This window comes from Cylas formicarius, unplaced genomic scaffold, assembly GCF_029955315.1.
Source record: "Cylas formicarius isolate icCylForm1 unplaced genomic scaffold, icCylForm1.1 PGA_scaffold_8__14_contigs__length_24414737, whole genome shotgun sequence".
NCBI classification, from domain to species: domain Eukaryota; kingdom Metazoa; phylum Arthropoda; class Insecta; order Coleoptera; family Brentidae; genus Cylas; species Cylas formicarius.
In genome coordinates, this window is record NW_026844361.1 from 8,960,890 (window position 1) to 8,978,615 (window position 17,726).

General features: G+C 36.6%; 1 protein-coding gene across 3 annotated transcripts in view; it reads right to left on the minus strand.

The window, feature by feature from the left end:
* The window catches only part of LOC132706666 (lachesin-like), a 358,621-nt gene that overhangs the window by 310,336 nt on the left and 30,559 nt on the right, over nt 1–17,726 (minus strand). For all 3 annotated transcript variants that reach the window (XM_060678141.1, XM_060678142.1, XM_060678140.1), the window contains exon 2: nt 12,956–13,123. In XM_060678141.1, the coding sequence (XP_060534124.1) occupies nt 12,956–13,052 (97 nt within the window). In that variant the 5' untranslated portion in view covers nt 13,053–13,123. The remainder of the gene's footprint in view (nt 1–12,955; nt 13,124–17,726) is intronic.

Sequence of the window (17,726 nt, forward strand, 5' to 3'; positions counted from 1 at the left end):
GGAAGGTCAGCAACAGCAACTTTAGTAAAGAGAGATTCAACATCAAAGCTAACGAAAATATTGTCTGTATCTAACTTTTTTGCAAAAAATAGAGACAATTAATAAATTATAATGTTTCGTTGTGAACGTTAAACCCTCTCAAAATTTCATTGTTCTTTCCAGTATTTAAGAAAAACCCGAACGGTTTTGTATTTTCCGGTCCGATTTTTACGTCAATAATTAATATCTATTAAGCAAAAAATAGACCAAATTGACTTTCACATACGGTTTATAATATTACTGCTGATGACAACGTGTTAAGCCGCCGGCATGGGGGTTCATCGCGAACCCCATTGCCCTTGATCAATTCGCCGCAACCATCAAACTTTTGACTGACAAATTTACATCGGGATAGTGAAGCCGCACGTTTGCGGCGTATTTTTCCGCATCATCAGCATGTCATTTGTTTTCGATTGTGAATATATTTCGCGGGCGAAATTTGTTTTTCGATTCCACAACGGACCGCGGATGTAATTGTGTCACCGAATAAACCGAATATGTTTTTCGATAGTAACGGAGACCGCTGACGCCGACTCGTGGTCCCCATACAGGATGTGGCGCAGCGAAAAGTCTATTCGATGTATCCGAAGATCGCTACAAAAAGGTGTGTTCCAGCAAGCATCCCGGTTTGGTTAATTATTTGAAAATGGATCCGAAAAAGATGGCGTCCAGAGGCGTTTTTCTTCATTTTTTGACATAACTAGAAACCGTCATATGATACATGTGTCGCTATTTTTCGAGTTTTATATATTTTAAATTTAAGATATAGTTAAGTAGATATTTTAGTTTGCGGAAAAAAACTAATTGCTCATAGATCACTCATAGATTGTTTTGGTTAGTTTTGGAGGGCCCGAGGAACGTGGGTCCGATTTTCGGAGAGTCAAGCTGGATTGATTTGATGCTATCGATATGTTTCTTCTTGTTTAGGTCCATACATCTCTGAAGTCCATCGATATTTCAGAATCGGCCTGGGGTTCCTCGTCTGGATATTTGAAGTTCTTTTTTGTAAGGCATTAGTCCCCAAAGCTATAATTATGAAGGTTCTAATTTTCACCTATTTTGGTTAGTTTGGTTAGTTGTGGTTAGTCCTTGCGTATGAATAATAAATGATGGAAACAATACAAAAGAAATAGCAACTAGAATTGCACAAGGTAATACAGAAAATACACTAGCTAAACAAGAACTCAGAACACAAAAATTAGAATATATAAAAGTAACTTTGAAAGTATTGCAACATATGGCTCACAGCTTTGGGCAATAAATAAAAAAGACGCCTCCAAAATCAAAGCTATATAAAAGCTAACTAGAAGGAACATGGTGAGAAATACTGAAATCAGAGAGCAAATATTGACATCCTGGAAAATATAGAATGTAAAAAGTTGAAATGGTATGACCACGTCGGAAGGATGAGTAATCAGCGATGGCCAGAACGACTGTTACAAAAGAGGTAGACCAAGAAAATCGTGGGAACGAGAAGTAAACTGTGCAATGGTGGATAGAGGACTACAAGCACATGCCTCGAATGATCGCAAGCGTTGAAAGCTAGGATGTGAGAAACGGTGACAAATGTAAAAAAAACTGTTGTTATATATATGAATGAACAACATTTTGATTTCTATACTTAAGTGTTTGATTTGTCGCACCTTGATAGTAATTAATTGTCAAAACTAATTTTTCTTGATTTGATTAGCTCTGAATATAAATTTTAAAGAAAATAAACCAAGTGGCCACGGGTTTCAATGTAAAGGGTGAAATAAAAGCTGGCAGTAATCCCTGTATCATCCAAGACAAGTATGCATGCATGTATGTATGTATGTATGTATGTATGTATGCACCCTCGTATTATATCATTTTCTATTATCGCTCCCCGTTTAAACAATACAGCACGTTAAACTTTAATTTAAAATGAATTACAGAAGCGGCATAATGTTTTCGATTGTTACGTAGATCGTCGGGAATAGGGCGGTTCTTTATCCGATTTACTGCCCTATCTACACACACTCGAAGAGGACTGTTAACATAAATTCCAATATCGGCTTGTACTTCAATATCGAACGGCGGTATTGATATTAAAATTAATGGTAATTCCGCGGGAAATTCTTTACACTCGGCGGGGGAGCCTCTTCCCTTTCGCGCTATGGAAATTCGGAATTATATAGGCGTCGTTCAAATACAAATCCGAAAAGAAGAAAAAGAATCCAATGGCAAGATGTAATGTCCTTTGGCCCGCGAGACGTAAAAAACCGCCCGACTTTTTACGTCACGATTGCCTTTTGTCGCCGACCAAATTTAATTTAAAAGTTACCCCCGGCCCGCGCGAGCGACGGGGGTGAAAAAGGGCCCGTCCCCGTCTTGCTCTCCGTCGAAAAATTAAATTTGAATGCGGTTTACTATTGATTCCGTCCCGGTGACTGCATCGACGTACCGCCCCCGTTACAATTATGCAAATTGAGTGTCATTTACCGGGTCCCCGATGTTCTGGAGGGAGGTTTAAAATTTCCTCGCGAAATCCGGACGGACTTAATATGCATGGCGGTAGTTTAAAGTACTGCCGACGCTAATTGTCGGAATTTGCATGGGATGTGTATAGAAAATGGGTCCGCGAACGAACCTTTCCGAAAAAGTATAGCCCTATCGGATAATACGCGATACTTTGTTAAAGTCGTTAATTCGCGCCCCTCCCGAACTTATCGGGGAGTCGAATTGTCATAGACCGGCCAACAACTAAAAGAGAAGCGGGTAAAGTGTGTCTCAAAATACATCGTCTTGGTTTTTGACGGACCCCAAAAAGTAATTAGCATCTTCATACCTATAGGTCGACTTATATCAGTGAGAGTTGTCAGCACTTCCAACAGGCTAACAAAACAAAAACTTAATAAAACGAGTTAAATGATAACAGGGAGGTGGACTCTAATCGAAGCGTTCAAATGAGAGTGCTCAGACTATAATTGTACTCGATGGAGTACAGATTGTGGAGTGCGTGCTTTGCCCTGGCGCTCTAGTTAGAGCACATCTCTCAGAAGCGATCTTCTTTCTATGACTGTAAGGTAGACCGCGTATATTCAACTCGTAAGACAATCCATCATTTAGTAGTTGGTTTACTTCCATGTTTTCATTTAAAAATGGCATTTAATTTTTTTTATAAACAAAAATTCATTATATAAATTGGGAACTAAACAATATCTGGATGCTCTACCCTTCTTCCAAGGCCTTATTGTTGACCATTATTTCATTTCTTTGATATTTGCTCACTTGCGGACCGTCTTACTGGACACATCTAACGAATACTTCCACTAATAGTTTGAGCGTCCAGATATCGCCGAGATAATAAAGATAAGATGATAAGCTCAACGAGTTTCGCCAGATGGCGCTGCAGGTTTACTTTTGCGAGTTTTTAATAGCAGGTATGCGGAAACCGTTTTTTCCAAAATGTTTGGAGTATAGACTTGATGTCTAATGCCAATTTTGCATTTTTATGGCAGTGTTTTCCCTAAATATGCCCCGATCTCTTTAAAAGTTCTGGGAAAATGAGTAAAGTGTGTGGTGGGTGAAATGGAGGCATGCGCGAAAAATCATTCCTTTCTCTATGGAAATATCAGTGCCGCTTGCGACCTAGGGCCAGTATATTATCTAATATAGCAGGTTTGATTTGGGATTTGGGAGAGTAAGATTTCTGTGGTAAATTTTCATGTTGGTTTTGGTAGTGCCCCTGTTCGTTCAGGAATCTTTCCAATAATTGATTTTATGGACGCTATGGCAACAAGTTACAAACGTAGCCGTACAGTACAATACTACGCGTTCTATGTGAATGTTTTTGATATAAGTTAACATGCCTCTTGAATTTCTTAATGTAAAGGAATCGCGACAAATGAATTCAGTTATTCCTTGTTGATGTCAACGGAATTTGTGTTCTCCTGATTCCTGTTTATTCTTTTTTTTATGTAACAGCAGTTTGGCTGCTTGCAAGCAGTTTAACTCGGCATTTTGTGGGAAGTTTTCCCGAACCCAAAATTCTGGGGATCATGTCCTGTACACTCCTGTACACTCGGGTTGTCGTTTGGTTGGAGCACTTCGCTTGCTCACGTTGGGGATTAGAACAGACAGTTATTCGTACGGCCGGCATAGTGATAAAGAACATGAGAAAATTGCCTCACACACGGCTGACCGATATATAGGTCAGGCTTCTTTTAGGCTTCAAAGTCGTCTATATGATAAATCAGCCAGGATTAAAAAATTAACTTACTGAAAAATTTGTCATATGAACTAGCGCCATATATATCGGCCACTGTCCGATATATGTGACGCTCGTCTGTGTGGCACACACTCAACAAGAGAGGCGCGCGTATCTGTCAAACATCTCAAAAACTTCACAACACGTGTTTGTAAGTGTTTTAGTTGCATTCAAAATCTCGTCCGTATTGCAAACTAACAGACGTGGAAGTAAGGAGTCTCAAAGAATTGTTGGGATCAGATAGTGAAGAGGATCCATTTATTGAGTCTGGTAGTGAATATTTGCCAAGTGATGGCGGTGGAGGAAACAGTTCTGCAGAAGACATTGATGAAGAATTGCAAGATGTAAGTTTAGAGAGTCATCATGATATCTGAAACAACATTCACAATGATAGTGGCACCAGGCGCTATAGTGATATATATATTAACTGGACAAAACATAACTTTGTGCCTAAGTTGCATAATTTGATGACAGCCAGAGTGGAGTAAAGGACATGACATTGAGAGAAGATTCACCTGAAATAGCTTATTTTTTTAATCTTTTTACTGAGAATACAGCGCGCTTCATAATTTCTGAGACCAACAGATATGCTATGCAGAAACATGAACATAAATGGAAACATCTTGATTTAGATGAGTTTTTCACATTTCTTGGGTTGACTATGATCATGAATAGAAATAGAAGGCTTGGAATAAAAGAATATTGGTCAACGGATGCTCTAATGCTAATGCTAAAACTGGTGATAGATTGCATAAAGTAAAAGAAGTGTTGGAACAAATGAAGTAAAGGTTTCAATCACAATTCAATGCTTTTCAAAACGTAGCGATTGATGAAAGTATGATACTGTTTAAAAGAAGACTTCTTTTTAAGCAATATATAAGAACTAAGCACTACAGATTTGGTATAAAACTGTATACCTTATGTGACTGTGAAGCACGATTCATTGTAGACTTTATTGTCTATATTGGCAAGGACACATATAATCCAGAAGAAAACATTACAGGATTAGGAGTCACTGGTAATAATGTAGCTGATTGCAGATAATTTCTATAGCAGTCGGATGTTATCATATTTTCTTCACGAAAAAAATACAAATTTTTTGGGACTAAGACTTCAGATGCCGATTCTAAAAGAAAAATTAGAAAAAGATGAAGTAGACTGGAGAAGTTCGGACATCTGCCTGGCGTTGAAATAGAAAGATAGGAGAGCCGTGATAATGATAACAATGCACAAAAACAAAATGGTTACACTTGATTGACAATGCCACCGAAGAGCCCTTGAGGAAACATGAAAGTGTGATTAACTATAATAAACAAATGGCATATGATGAGCAGCATTGATTGTATGCGGAAGACCATAAAATGGTAGAAGAAATTATTCTTTTTCATACGTTGGATATCTGTATTTTGAAACAGACTCGCCCAGTGCCCCTTTCAAAGTTTCAACAAAATCTTCTGCATAGGATTTTCAAAAGGTTTTTATAAATTTTATTGGCTATGGTGCCGTCCTGAAAGGGTTAACCGAGACTCAGATCTTTACCTTTCACCAATTTGACAATCAGTGATCGGAGAGAGAGTAGAATGATTGGCAAAACGCCAGTAAGTTCGATTCATCATTTTTGTATAAATTTTGAGATTTTCTTTCATGTACATAGTATATATCGATTTAGGATTTATATTCTGCGTTTCTAGTACTTAAAAACTGGGCGGATTTCACGAGCCCCATTTCATCAGCAAAATTGGTCGCCGTAGAAAGAAACAAGTGTTAACGTATATTTAAGAAAGCTGTAGGGTAATAATACTTCAAAGGGATAACAGATTGCTCCAACGAACACCTAAATGTGCATATCGATTTAATACTAGTTGTTGGGGCTGGACAATTATTAATTAATTAAATTATTAATTGACTAGTCAAATTCGATCAAAAAGTTTTAAATAACATATTTAAATAATTGTAGAGTGGAGTTATCTGTCATTACTTGATAATAATGTGACGTCCAATTTATTTATAACGTTCTTCAAGGCATAACCGAATACGATACTTGAAGATTCGGGGAATCTCAACAAAAATATCGACTACATTTAGTTTTCAGAACACGCGACGGCGACGAAACGCACCGTACAAATAAATATAAATAAATAAGTATAAATTTCATTGAATTTTTGAAATTGTTTCACTCAATTGACCGGATATTGGACTGGTCATTTCTCTCTTCGATGCTACGAAAGGACAGTCATTTCGTTCTTCAATATGGCGAATTATATTTTTGCTATATTGCTCCACGCATCTTTCTTCGGCGCTTTATTATTATGATACTGAAAAAATTTGGTATAATTTGTGTAATTTTTTTCACCATACATTCCAACCCATTTGCTCTACTAGAACGCGCAGTCGATACGCATCTTAAGCCACTTTCATTGTGCGGCATTAATTTCATTGATTTTTTTTTCTTTTTGGACGAATTTATGAGTTTTGAGTATTGTTATCCATTCGCCAACACTGAAAATATTGTGCCAAAGACTTATCGGTATTGTTATGTACTCTTATTTTTTATAAATATTATTAAAGAAATGCATTACATCCCTGAGGAACTGCCATCGCCCCTTCTTTAATCACGTGATCGATTACTATGGCCAGTTCCCTGATGTGACTTACTCAATGGTTTGACCAAAGACTAGCTTAAGATCCTTCATTGCGTGTCGAATATTGCTAAAACTTTTTTCACTTGCGCGAATTTAGTCCGTAACGATAGGTATAAAACGATGTTTGTAGAAATTTGACATATATAATAGTTCATACTTAATCCATTTTTTATCAAATGTTTGATTTCTTGGTTTCTCCAATATGAAGTCTTCTCTATGCGTCGTGAATGATAGCTTGCGTTATCCATAACCACTGCTGAATCAACCGGAAAATATTTTATCATTTCACAAAAACAGTCTTTAAGAACATCCGAATTCATGTCTTCGGGATAATCTCCTGTATAGCATAGCTGAAAGATTAACACACCTCCCTGCTTCGAATATGGAGAAAGTACTTTACGGCCATGATTTTCCCCGGAAAAATCCTTATTTCTTTTTTAAAATAAAACACTTTTCTTCGGATTACACTTTCATCATTTTTAATTTTTAATTTGTCTCAAAAAATACAAAACTGAACAAGAGAGAAAAAATTATTCATAGTGTTTTATTAAAAGAAATAAGTTTTAAGACCATAGGCGTACAAGAAAAATATAGTTTTGTTGTTTTTTTTGTCAAAATTTACGTCAAAATTGCAGCCCGAGAGGAAAAATAAACATGTAATATTTCAAAAAATTATGTCGAAACTGCCAGATTTATAAATAAAAACGTTATTTTTTAAAAAAAGTTTGACGCCATGGATTATAGAAATAAAAAAATCTGTCATTAACTTTCTACTTACCCGGTATAGCCATTAGATTTTAAAGTACGTAATTTTCTTTTTGTTATGAAAACAAGGATTATCCCTTTCTTAACGCAAAGCCTTTTGGTCGCTCCAAAAATGCAAATCAAGATGGCAAATCGGCCATGCTCGTCTTCCGCATGGTGAAACAGGAATAACAAAGACCCGGAGAAGTGAGCGAGCACACTGCACCGGGGATTTTATTCTATCCGGATGGGAGACCTTACAGTGAACTGTAAATAAATCGGCTGGTTTATAACCTACTCCTAAACAAATCTCTTGCATAAGTGGGAGGTAAATCTGATCGAATTGATTCAATGTGAAAGATAAACACAAAGATTATAATAACTGAAAAATTAATTAACAAATCAGTTCCAGCGAGTCTGATTTTTCGTTAATTTTTCCTAAATTTTCGCACTTCCCTTGGCAGAGATAGAAGTTCTTAGAATATGCAGCTACCTCATTTTAGATTTGGCAAAGGGGTTGATATCCACCCTTAAATACGACCCATTGAAATTAACCGTAAAGTAAAATCCGTATAAATGGGCAATTTGATGTAAGCAGTGGTGCAAGTTTCGGTAAACTAACAACTCAGAATTTCCAATACTCTATTTTTTTGTATATTACACTGTCTCATCAAAACCTGTTAATAACAAAACAATTCAGGCATCGCAAAAAAAATCAATAAAATTAAAATTTATTGTGAGTGCTCTCCAGGAGACGAAAGTTTGTCCACAGAGGAAAATATAATTGTCAGTGTATTTACATCTAGTAAGTAAACATTTAAAAATATTTATTTATTTATTTATACGTTTCTTAAAAACAAAAAACTAAAGAAAAACATACAAAAGTGTCCTGTTACATTATTAGAAAGAAAAAAACATATTATTATTTCAAGCTCGGCCAAAGACTACAATAATTATAAAGGAAAACCAGTGACAGCTCTCACAAATGATCTAAACGGAACGAAAAAATCCATCTGACTTAGCTAATTACACAGCCTAAGGATCTCTGGAAGGAACTAGTGAAATGGTTAAGTACAAATCTTCTGGATTCCTCCTAGGTTGGTTGTTTATAAATCAAACTTGCTGACATTTCGCCAATCATCATGTTGGCTTCTTCACAGCTTAACTGAAACTCTGACGCTCTGAAGAAACCAACCGGATTATTGGCAAAATTAAAATTTATTGTGAGTGCTCTCCAGGAGACGAAAGTTTGTCCACAGAGGAAAATATAATTGTCAGTGTATTTACATCTAGTAAGTAAACATTTAAAAATATTTATTTATTTATTTATACGTTTCTTAAAAACAAAAAACTAAAGAAAAACATACAAAAGTGTCCTGTTACATTATTAGAAAGAAAAAAACATATTATTATTTCAAGCTCGGCCAAAGACTACAATAATTATAAAGGAAAACCAGTGACAGCTCTCACAAATGATCTAAACGGAACGAAAAAATCCATCTGACTTAGCTAATTACACAGCCTAAGGATCTCTGGAAGGAACTAGTGAAATGGTTAAGTACAAATCTTCTGGACTCCTCCTAGGTTGGTTGTTTATAAATCAAACTTGCTGACATTTCGCCAATCATCATGTTGGCTTCTTCACAGCTTAACTGAAACTCTGACGCTCTGAAGAAACCAACCGGATTATTGGCAAAATATCAGCAAGTTCAACGACCAATGCAAGAGGATTGTAGATTTGTAAATAGTATTAGAGTAGCCTAGGGAAGTTTCTTGGAAAAATTGTATAGTTAGTTCTTTTTGAAAGTTTGAAGAGCACTGGTATTGCGGAATGGGACATATGAAGCGATTTTAGAAGGCAGGTATGAACAATCAATTGTAGAGTTTATTATTTTGTGGATAAGTTCGAAATATCGTTGCTCGCTGACAAGTCGATTGTGACACAAAGTGGTGCACAATGAAAGTCTTCAACAGACAGGCGTAATTTGGATAAGATGTGTGCGAATATATAAACAATATACAAGATAGCGCCCTCTGGCAGCAACGTCCAAATAAATTTCAAATTCGAAATTGTCATGTCGAAAACCACAAACCTGCCAATTTTTAAAATTGACATTAATAATAATTATGTTGAGCTTAATAATAATGTTTTGGTATTTAGGATCTCCAGTTTAGACATCGTCCAGTCTTTACGAATCGCGCGGTAGAGTTTTGACAGAGTTGAGACTGGCAAAATATCTTGCGTTACTATACGTAACGGTTCGCGAAAGCAATCTTGCATTCTGCTCGGTACTCGGTAAACGTATAAGTGTCTCGCACCTAAATATGTCTTCTTTAAACCTATATACAACATTAATAATTCCGCATCGTATTTATGGCGCAGCCGTAATGGATCCTAAATACCCTCTCCGTAATCAATAAAACCGTCGATTACCTTCAGTCCGAGACATAATTTCAAACTTGGGGGCTCGGATAGCGGGGCCTAATAACTCGTCAAGATTTAATGGATTCGCAGAGTAATCCGTTCAAATTAAACATAAAAAGAGTAATCAAATGACAAAAATCCCGATAGAGCTGGATTTGGGATAAAGTGACGAAAGTTTAACCATCGGTTCTATGTCTGCCAAAAAAGTTATTCAAGGCCAAAAGTAAAAATTTGGATTTTTTCGAAAACGGTGTTTTATTAAAAAAATATGTTGGATATAAATTGTAAACCGCTCCTTATAATTTTTTGCCAAGATATCGCGATTTTAAAAGTTGAAGCAGTAACATTCTGCATTATAAGCACCCATTTCCGCGCCACCTGTAAGGTTGCATTTTTTTCAACCTTGTTTCCCTAGTCTGCTCCACGTTTTGTGGCGAAATACTATATTTACACCAAGATCGTTATTGATGTTTATATAGGTTATATACTTAAACTGTAGTTCTAAATTCTATTAATATTTTAATCTGATTCATACTCAAAGTCAACTTCAAGAGTGATGTATTCTCAGATTTCACCTTCTTCCTCTTCTTCTGAAAGGATTGCCATAAATTGTTCAAATGAAGATGAATCAACTCTTTGTTCATCTATATCACATGATCTTCACCTGTTGGACCAGGTATGACAATCAATACACGCTTGCGAATACTCTATTACAACCATATTTAGCACTGCAACTATAACAGTTTCACCTTTCATCAGTCCAAGGATTAATGCAAATAAAGCAGAATTTTGACATTTAAAACGGTAGACATAGTATAGAAGGATGCCGATCAAAGCCGTGCGGGTGCAAGGAATTGACTAAAGAACTCCGTTTATTTTGAGTGTATATTCTCAGTTCAATAGAGTTTATAGAAGAGACACAAATATATAAAATAGTCATTTTTACTTACATTATGTGTCTAACGTCTGACTACGCATATAACTCAGATATTTATTTTATTATTAGTTGTTTTTTTTATAAGCAAATAAAAATTATTCCTGTACCAAAGAAGTCTACAAAAGCTACAAAAGGAAACCGCTAGATGGACCGCTTCACTCGTACGTACAGTACGCTGAATAGAGTTCCATTTTCTTGAAGAAAATGTACAGAGCAAAGTTCAGTAGGTTGAGTTTATGTGACAAACCTTTTTAAGTTAATTTTATTAAATAATTATTCGTTAGTTGTGCTAGAATCCTGTGGAGAGGTAAAGTTTAGAAAACAGTTATTAATATTTAGCTATAGTAGAACATCGTGAACATCGGGGCATTTCGATCAAAGTCAGCCTGAAAGCAAGTTTCTTTGAATTTAATAAGGACGTTAGGAAAAGTGAATTTTAGAGTGCTCGGATTGCAATTTTGCCGCAGATGGAAAAATCCTAGTTCGCATGTCAGGCGTGTAACCTGCGCAACCCAATTATTGTAGTCCGTAGCGTCCGCCAGTAAATGGAAATCGAAACGCTTCCTTGGGAGTCTACTGGTGCCTATTCCAAATAACTTTACCAGAAAGTTAAGACATATAGACAGTATAGCAATTTTTAAGTAAGTGATAGGGGTATTAACTACTAATATGTTCAAATGAAGGTATTTTTCAAGAGTTTTTAGCTTGCATTTGATGTCCGTCTTAGAGTCACTGTTTAAAGAAGTCAAGATAAGTTAAAAAAATATATGTACTCATAGACTCCTCTTCAAGAATCCCGGATGTGATTAATCTTCTATGAAAAGACATCCTCCTATTCCTCCGTAGTCGATACAAGAGCAATGGCCACACATAGCACTTCAATATTCTCAGTCTGATTCCGATTGACAGACCTGGATTATAGAGCACGCTACAATGCGCGTCTTGATTTCGAAAGGTCGTGATGATTATTGATTTCTCCACCCAGGTATATGTAACGCTCTGGATTTTGAAGGGTGGTGTTATTAATTTCAATATTTTCTACTATAATAGACTATTTTCAAGTCTTCTGAATTCTTCCTGCGTCGGTTGTTTATAAATCAAACTGCTGACGTTTCGCCAATCATTCTGCTATCTTCTTCGAGTTTTTCTTTTAATGATTATGTACACATTGAATAATACCGAGCAGAGAAAACATGCCTAGAGGACACCAGTTTCGATATTTAAATGGGAAGTGCTACCATCTATTGCTCGGACGCATCCCTTGTAGTTCCAGTACATGTTGCCATAACATAATTATATCGTAACTAATCAACTCTCTCTCTTGTACAATCTTGGTAAGTTTGGTGTAGTATGCCATCAAAGGCCTTCTTGTAATCCACAAAACAAACTCAAAGATAAGGTTAAAGTTGGACAGAGAGTGGTTTTTCTGATCCCTGCACAATTATTCTAATCAAAATCAGATTGTTCTACGATCCTGGCACTACCTCGCTTTGTTCTTTTAAGGCAAGTGTATATGTGTGAAGGCTAACCAGTCTTGCGCTACATTTGTGTGTGGGTCAGTTTACTTATAGCCTCGTCACTAAGACGTTTAAATTGTTTTTGCCACCGTAAAGTCTTTGATATGAGTGCATATATTACTTTTAGAATCGTGATATCTGAGGAATGATGATTCCTAGTACAAAAAGTATAAGAACTATTTTTGTGATAGTTTTTTGATAAAATTTGGACTTTGGACCTTGAACAACTGTCCCAGCATAGAAGGACCGACTTCCGGCACTTTATTTTTGCTGGTATACCTAAGGTCTCCCGCCCAAATCTAACTGGGATTATTTGTTATTTGAAATGTCTGTTTGGACCGGACTAAATCGTCGCTGATTTTTCTTAAAACGGAAACGTTCCAGGTTGTAGAGACGGATTAAAAATTAATGCACACCTACCTTGCAACGCGGCCACTGCGCCCGCGGCCACGACGACGACGAGATAGAAGCGGACGCTCGGCGTCATCGCCGACGTCACGAATTTTAACGCGGCCATTTTTATATCGCCATCGTCTCCCCGGTTCCGGGTAATCGAATTTTTAGTCCACGGAACACTTTAAAACGTACCTGGAAAAACAGGAAATTTTTATTAGCGGGCAATTTTCGAGCGGAAGAACGGCGTATTTATTGCACCGAAGATAAATAATATAAAAAGGGTCATTCTCAGTCTTCTCGACTTGGTTTACTATTAGTGTAATACAAATTCGATTAAATAAAGTAAAACAATATTTAATTAAGAAATTATACTCAAATTTCGTGAACCGAAATTGTATTATGTTTATTTATCATTTTTTAAGGAATAAATTATGTGGTTTAATATTTCGTTCTAACAGCACACTGATAAAAATAACGATATGTGTCTGGACTACTCAGATTGTACCGTACTATATAATTTAGCAAGTTCGACTCAGCAACAACCAGAAGTTTTGTAAATAGTATAATAATAGACTGTGGAAGTTTCGTTGAAAAGAAAAAGACATTATGTAGTTTTATATTTTAATAAGGTTTATTTATGAGTATACACATGGTCCTCTCAAATAACATGTGTCCAGACATACGATATGTGTCGGGATTACTCAGGTTGTACCGTACAAATATACCATATAATTTAGCAAGTTGACTCAGCAACAACCAGAAGTTTTGTAAATAGTATAATAATAGACTGTGGAAGTTTCGTTGAAAAAAAAAGACATTATGTAGTTTTATATTTTAATAACAGTTATTTATATGTACACACATGATTCTCTCAAATAACATGTGTCCATACATACGATATGTGCCTGGACTACTTAGGATGTACCGTACAAATATACCATATAATTTTGTAGCAGATATGATTGGTACACTCATTCATGAAAAGAGGTTTTCTTCACTATTAAAACTGCTACCATTCGAAGCGACAGCAAATGCAGGCATTTCGATATTTTTAAAACGGGCGCATGTAAGTTTGCATCGGTACAGCGCGCTTCAGACTACATATTACTCCGCACTTAAGTCATTAAGACTTTTTAAAAATAACCTACTTATTAATTTTGCCGCGGGACGACAGCTTTAGTCGCTTGTGACAGCTTTAATGGCTGACTTTTATTTGTATGCGTCTGCTACGATAGGGGAAATCATCAATCTGCGACACACTGAGAACTGATTTCGCTTTTAGTTTTAAATGAGCGTTAATATTTTTTATTAAACGGATATATAGATGAGTTTTACAGCTTAAACAGCACTTCAATACAAATCGAATATCGCAAAAGTACAGCTTTATTCATAGAAAATAAGTGCATTAAAATTGTTAACCTGAAAATCACAATTTCAACAATTAAACCACGTCTTTAGCAAGAAAACTTGGCACAGGTCCGGCACACATTTCCATAACTGAACAAAATATCTCAGGGCAAATCCTTTTGAAATTCTAAAGAATGCCGTCATTGACCAGAAATTTAAAAAATAAAAAGGTGCTCACAGAAAAACGGAATATTCCCCCCTAAGCGATATCCCAAACTGCCATCGGTTTTTTAACACGGTAGTGTCCCCTTTCGAAAATATTTTTCGGTCCATACATAATGTACAAATTCGTGTCTACTGACCAAACAATACATAATGCGAAGAAAGCTATAAACATTATGTCTCTATTTTGAAGATATTTGTTGGACAAATATATCCAAAAAACTCATTAGTCTGTCAGTATGATAACTGACTGCACTGCACTGTTGCGAATGCAAATGTTGTGAGGTAATAGTAATAATATTGAAGTCTTGCATGACCCCGCTTACAGTCCCGATATTAAACCCATATTTGGGGTCTAATTGTAAAAAAAAATTGGAGATTAAACTTTTGTAACTAATTATGGGAGACATTAATGTAACCAAATATAAAATTTTTAAAATTTTATTTATGTTTTTGTTTTGTCTACTGGCGCCGATAAGAAAAGCCTGATTTACGCAAATGTGGCAAATACTGGTCATAAGACATTCACTCGCCCATTTCACAGAATACAGAATACAAGTTTTTTTTTAACTTTTTGACTTGACTCCGTATACTTATCCTGATAGCGACATTCTACGCAATAATAAGCAGTTATTAGCTTTGAAAGAAGGTTAACTACCTTTATTTTATTTATTTATTATTTCAGCTTACAACTTACAAGCTGATTATTACTACTATGACTTACAATGTTGTTAAAAGTAACTCAATCAAAAAGATATTCAGGAAATCGATAAATAAAAATAAATCAATAACATTCTGGAATAAATTTTGTAATGTTGCAAACAATGCCTTTTGTGATAAATTGGTTAAGACTTTCGCGGCCTGTTGATGAGCTATTATCTTAATTCGGGTTTAAAAGCCGTCGTCGGTTGGAATTACTTCCTAACGTTTCGCTAGCACGAGTGGCGAGCTTCTTCAGAGGTCCTTCCATCTCCGATGTTGGACGTAGACTGATAATTTCTCCTGCGCAGGTTGTATTTATGCCGATTGGTGGTGGGCGGGGCTTGTTCCGCTTCGGTTCGTCTCGGGATATCGATCGGTACTGCTCGGGCGTTCCTAAGGATCGGGTTCCAGATTTGGTTGAGTCTAAGGGTCTCCTCCTTTCTGTTGAAATTGTGTGGGTGTTTTTGTATCTCAATGGCTTCCCTGACTAGTCTGTTGTGATAGCCGTTGACCGATGCTAGTAACTTAGAGCTCTCAAAGTGTATCCTGTATTCCCCGCTACCCAGTGCGTGTTCAGCTACTGCAGACTTCTCTGTCTGTCCTAGCCTGCAGCTTGCTTTATGCTCCTTAAGTCTCGTTCCCATTGTTCTCTTGGTAGTTCCGATGTAGACCTTTCCGCATAAACACGGAATGCGGTAGACTCCTGCAGCTGAAAGTGAGTCCCTCTTGTCCTTCGCTGACCTGATGGTCTGCTGGATCTTCTTTGTAGGCTTAAAGATTGTTTTGATGTCGTGTCTTTTCAATACTCTGCCAATCCTGTCGGTGACACTCGAAATATACGGCAGATATGCGTGGGAGGTGGAGGGTCGTTGTTCGGTATCCCGTGATCTTGATGATCTTGAGTTCATTAATCTCTCGATCTCCCTCTTGCTGTAGCCATTTGCCTCGAACGCAGTTTTCAGGTGTTCAAGTTCCATCTGGAGGTTCTCCGGTTCGCAAATCCTTCCGGATCGTTCTGTCAGGGTTCTAATAACCCCATACTTTTGACTTGGGTGATGGTTGGATAGAGCATGCAGGCATCTGTCCGTATGGGTTGGTTTTCTGTACACTGTGTGGCCCAGCTTGTTACCTCGCTTCCTCACTAGTACGTCTAAGAATGCAAGTGGATACCGAACAACGACCCTCCACCTCCCACGCATATCTGCCGTATATTCCGAGTGTCACCGACGAAGAAATACCTCCGAAAACATCCTATTGCTTCCATACCAGAAGTGGCTCGGATTCGTGGGAAATGAAACTGACATGGTAAAGTGACGCTTCCTGCACGCTAGATCGGTGTGTAATTAAGTATTTTACAGACGGGAGTAAAAATTGTATATTATGCAACAAGTGCGGTAAACGAGTTTATTTGACACGAGCGGAGCGAGTATTTAATTAACGAGTGAGTTCAAAAGTGTACCGAACGTGTTGCATACTATACTTTTTCTACGACCGTTAGTTTTTGGATACGTTTTCGCAAAACAACACGAATACAGTCACTGACATGACCATTCCGAATTGACAAACGTCAAAATTTATGCCGTGGGAAATTTCTCCCAAAACATCCGATTGCTCCCAAATCCGTGCGGCAAAATCCAGGAAATGTCCGAAGTGGCTCGGATTTATGGGAAACGAAACTGATGTGATAAAGTGACGCTTTCCGCACGCTAGATCGGCGGGTAATTAGGTATTTTACAGACGGGAGTAGAAAAAGATTTTTTTTATTTAAACATTTGACGACCGAGAAAGGAAAGATATTTTACATTTATTCATTTTTTATGAATTGTAATTAAACTCTGTTTACGGAGGTGTCTGTTGCGGAACATTTGCCAAAACTGACTTCTATGATACGTTTGCATTTTACGGAAAAAACAACTTTTGAAGGAGTAACAGAAGGAGTTGATGGACGAAAATGCATGTCTAACCATAACCATACATAAATCTCAAACAGGCATTCAGAAATTTTTGTATATGCGTAGAATTGGATTGATACATTGTCACATAAACCAAAGTGAGTCAGGGAGATCTGCAAAGCATTGTTTGCTAAGTGTAATTTCGTCATGAATTCTTTTGAAAATTCAAGCTATCATCTATCATAAGACCATTTTTAAATTCAATTTTGTCACTGCCAATTTTAATATTAAACATTTTTCAAAAGAATAAAAGTGAATGTTTTAATACTACGGCCTCAGTATTTATAAATAGTGGAAATAATAGCGTGCCTAGTGTCGATCCCTGTGGCACGCCAAATGCAATGTTTTGGTAATATTTTGCAATTTTCAAAAAACATACGATCGAGGGGGGAAAACTAGTTGCAAAATAAATAAGAACTAAAACTTCAGATTTTCACGAAATTATATATTTTGACATGACAATTGTTTCGACAACACCGTGTCTTTATCAAATGTAATATTTACAAACTACCTGCTACTATGTATACCGAAAAATGACCATAAAACCAGAATTAATGTTGTTGTGAGAATTT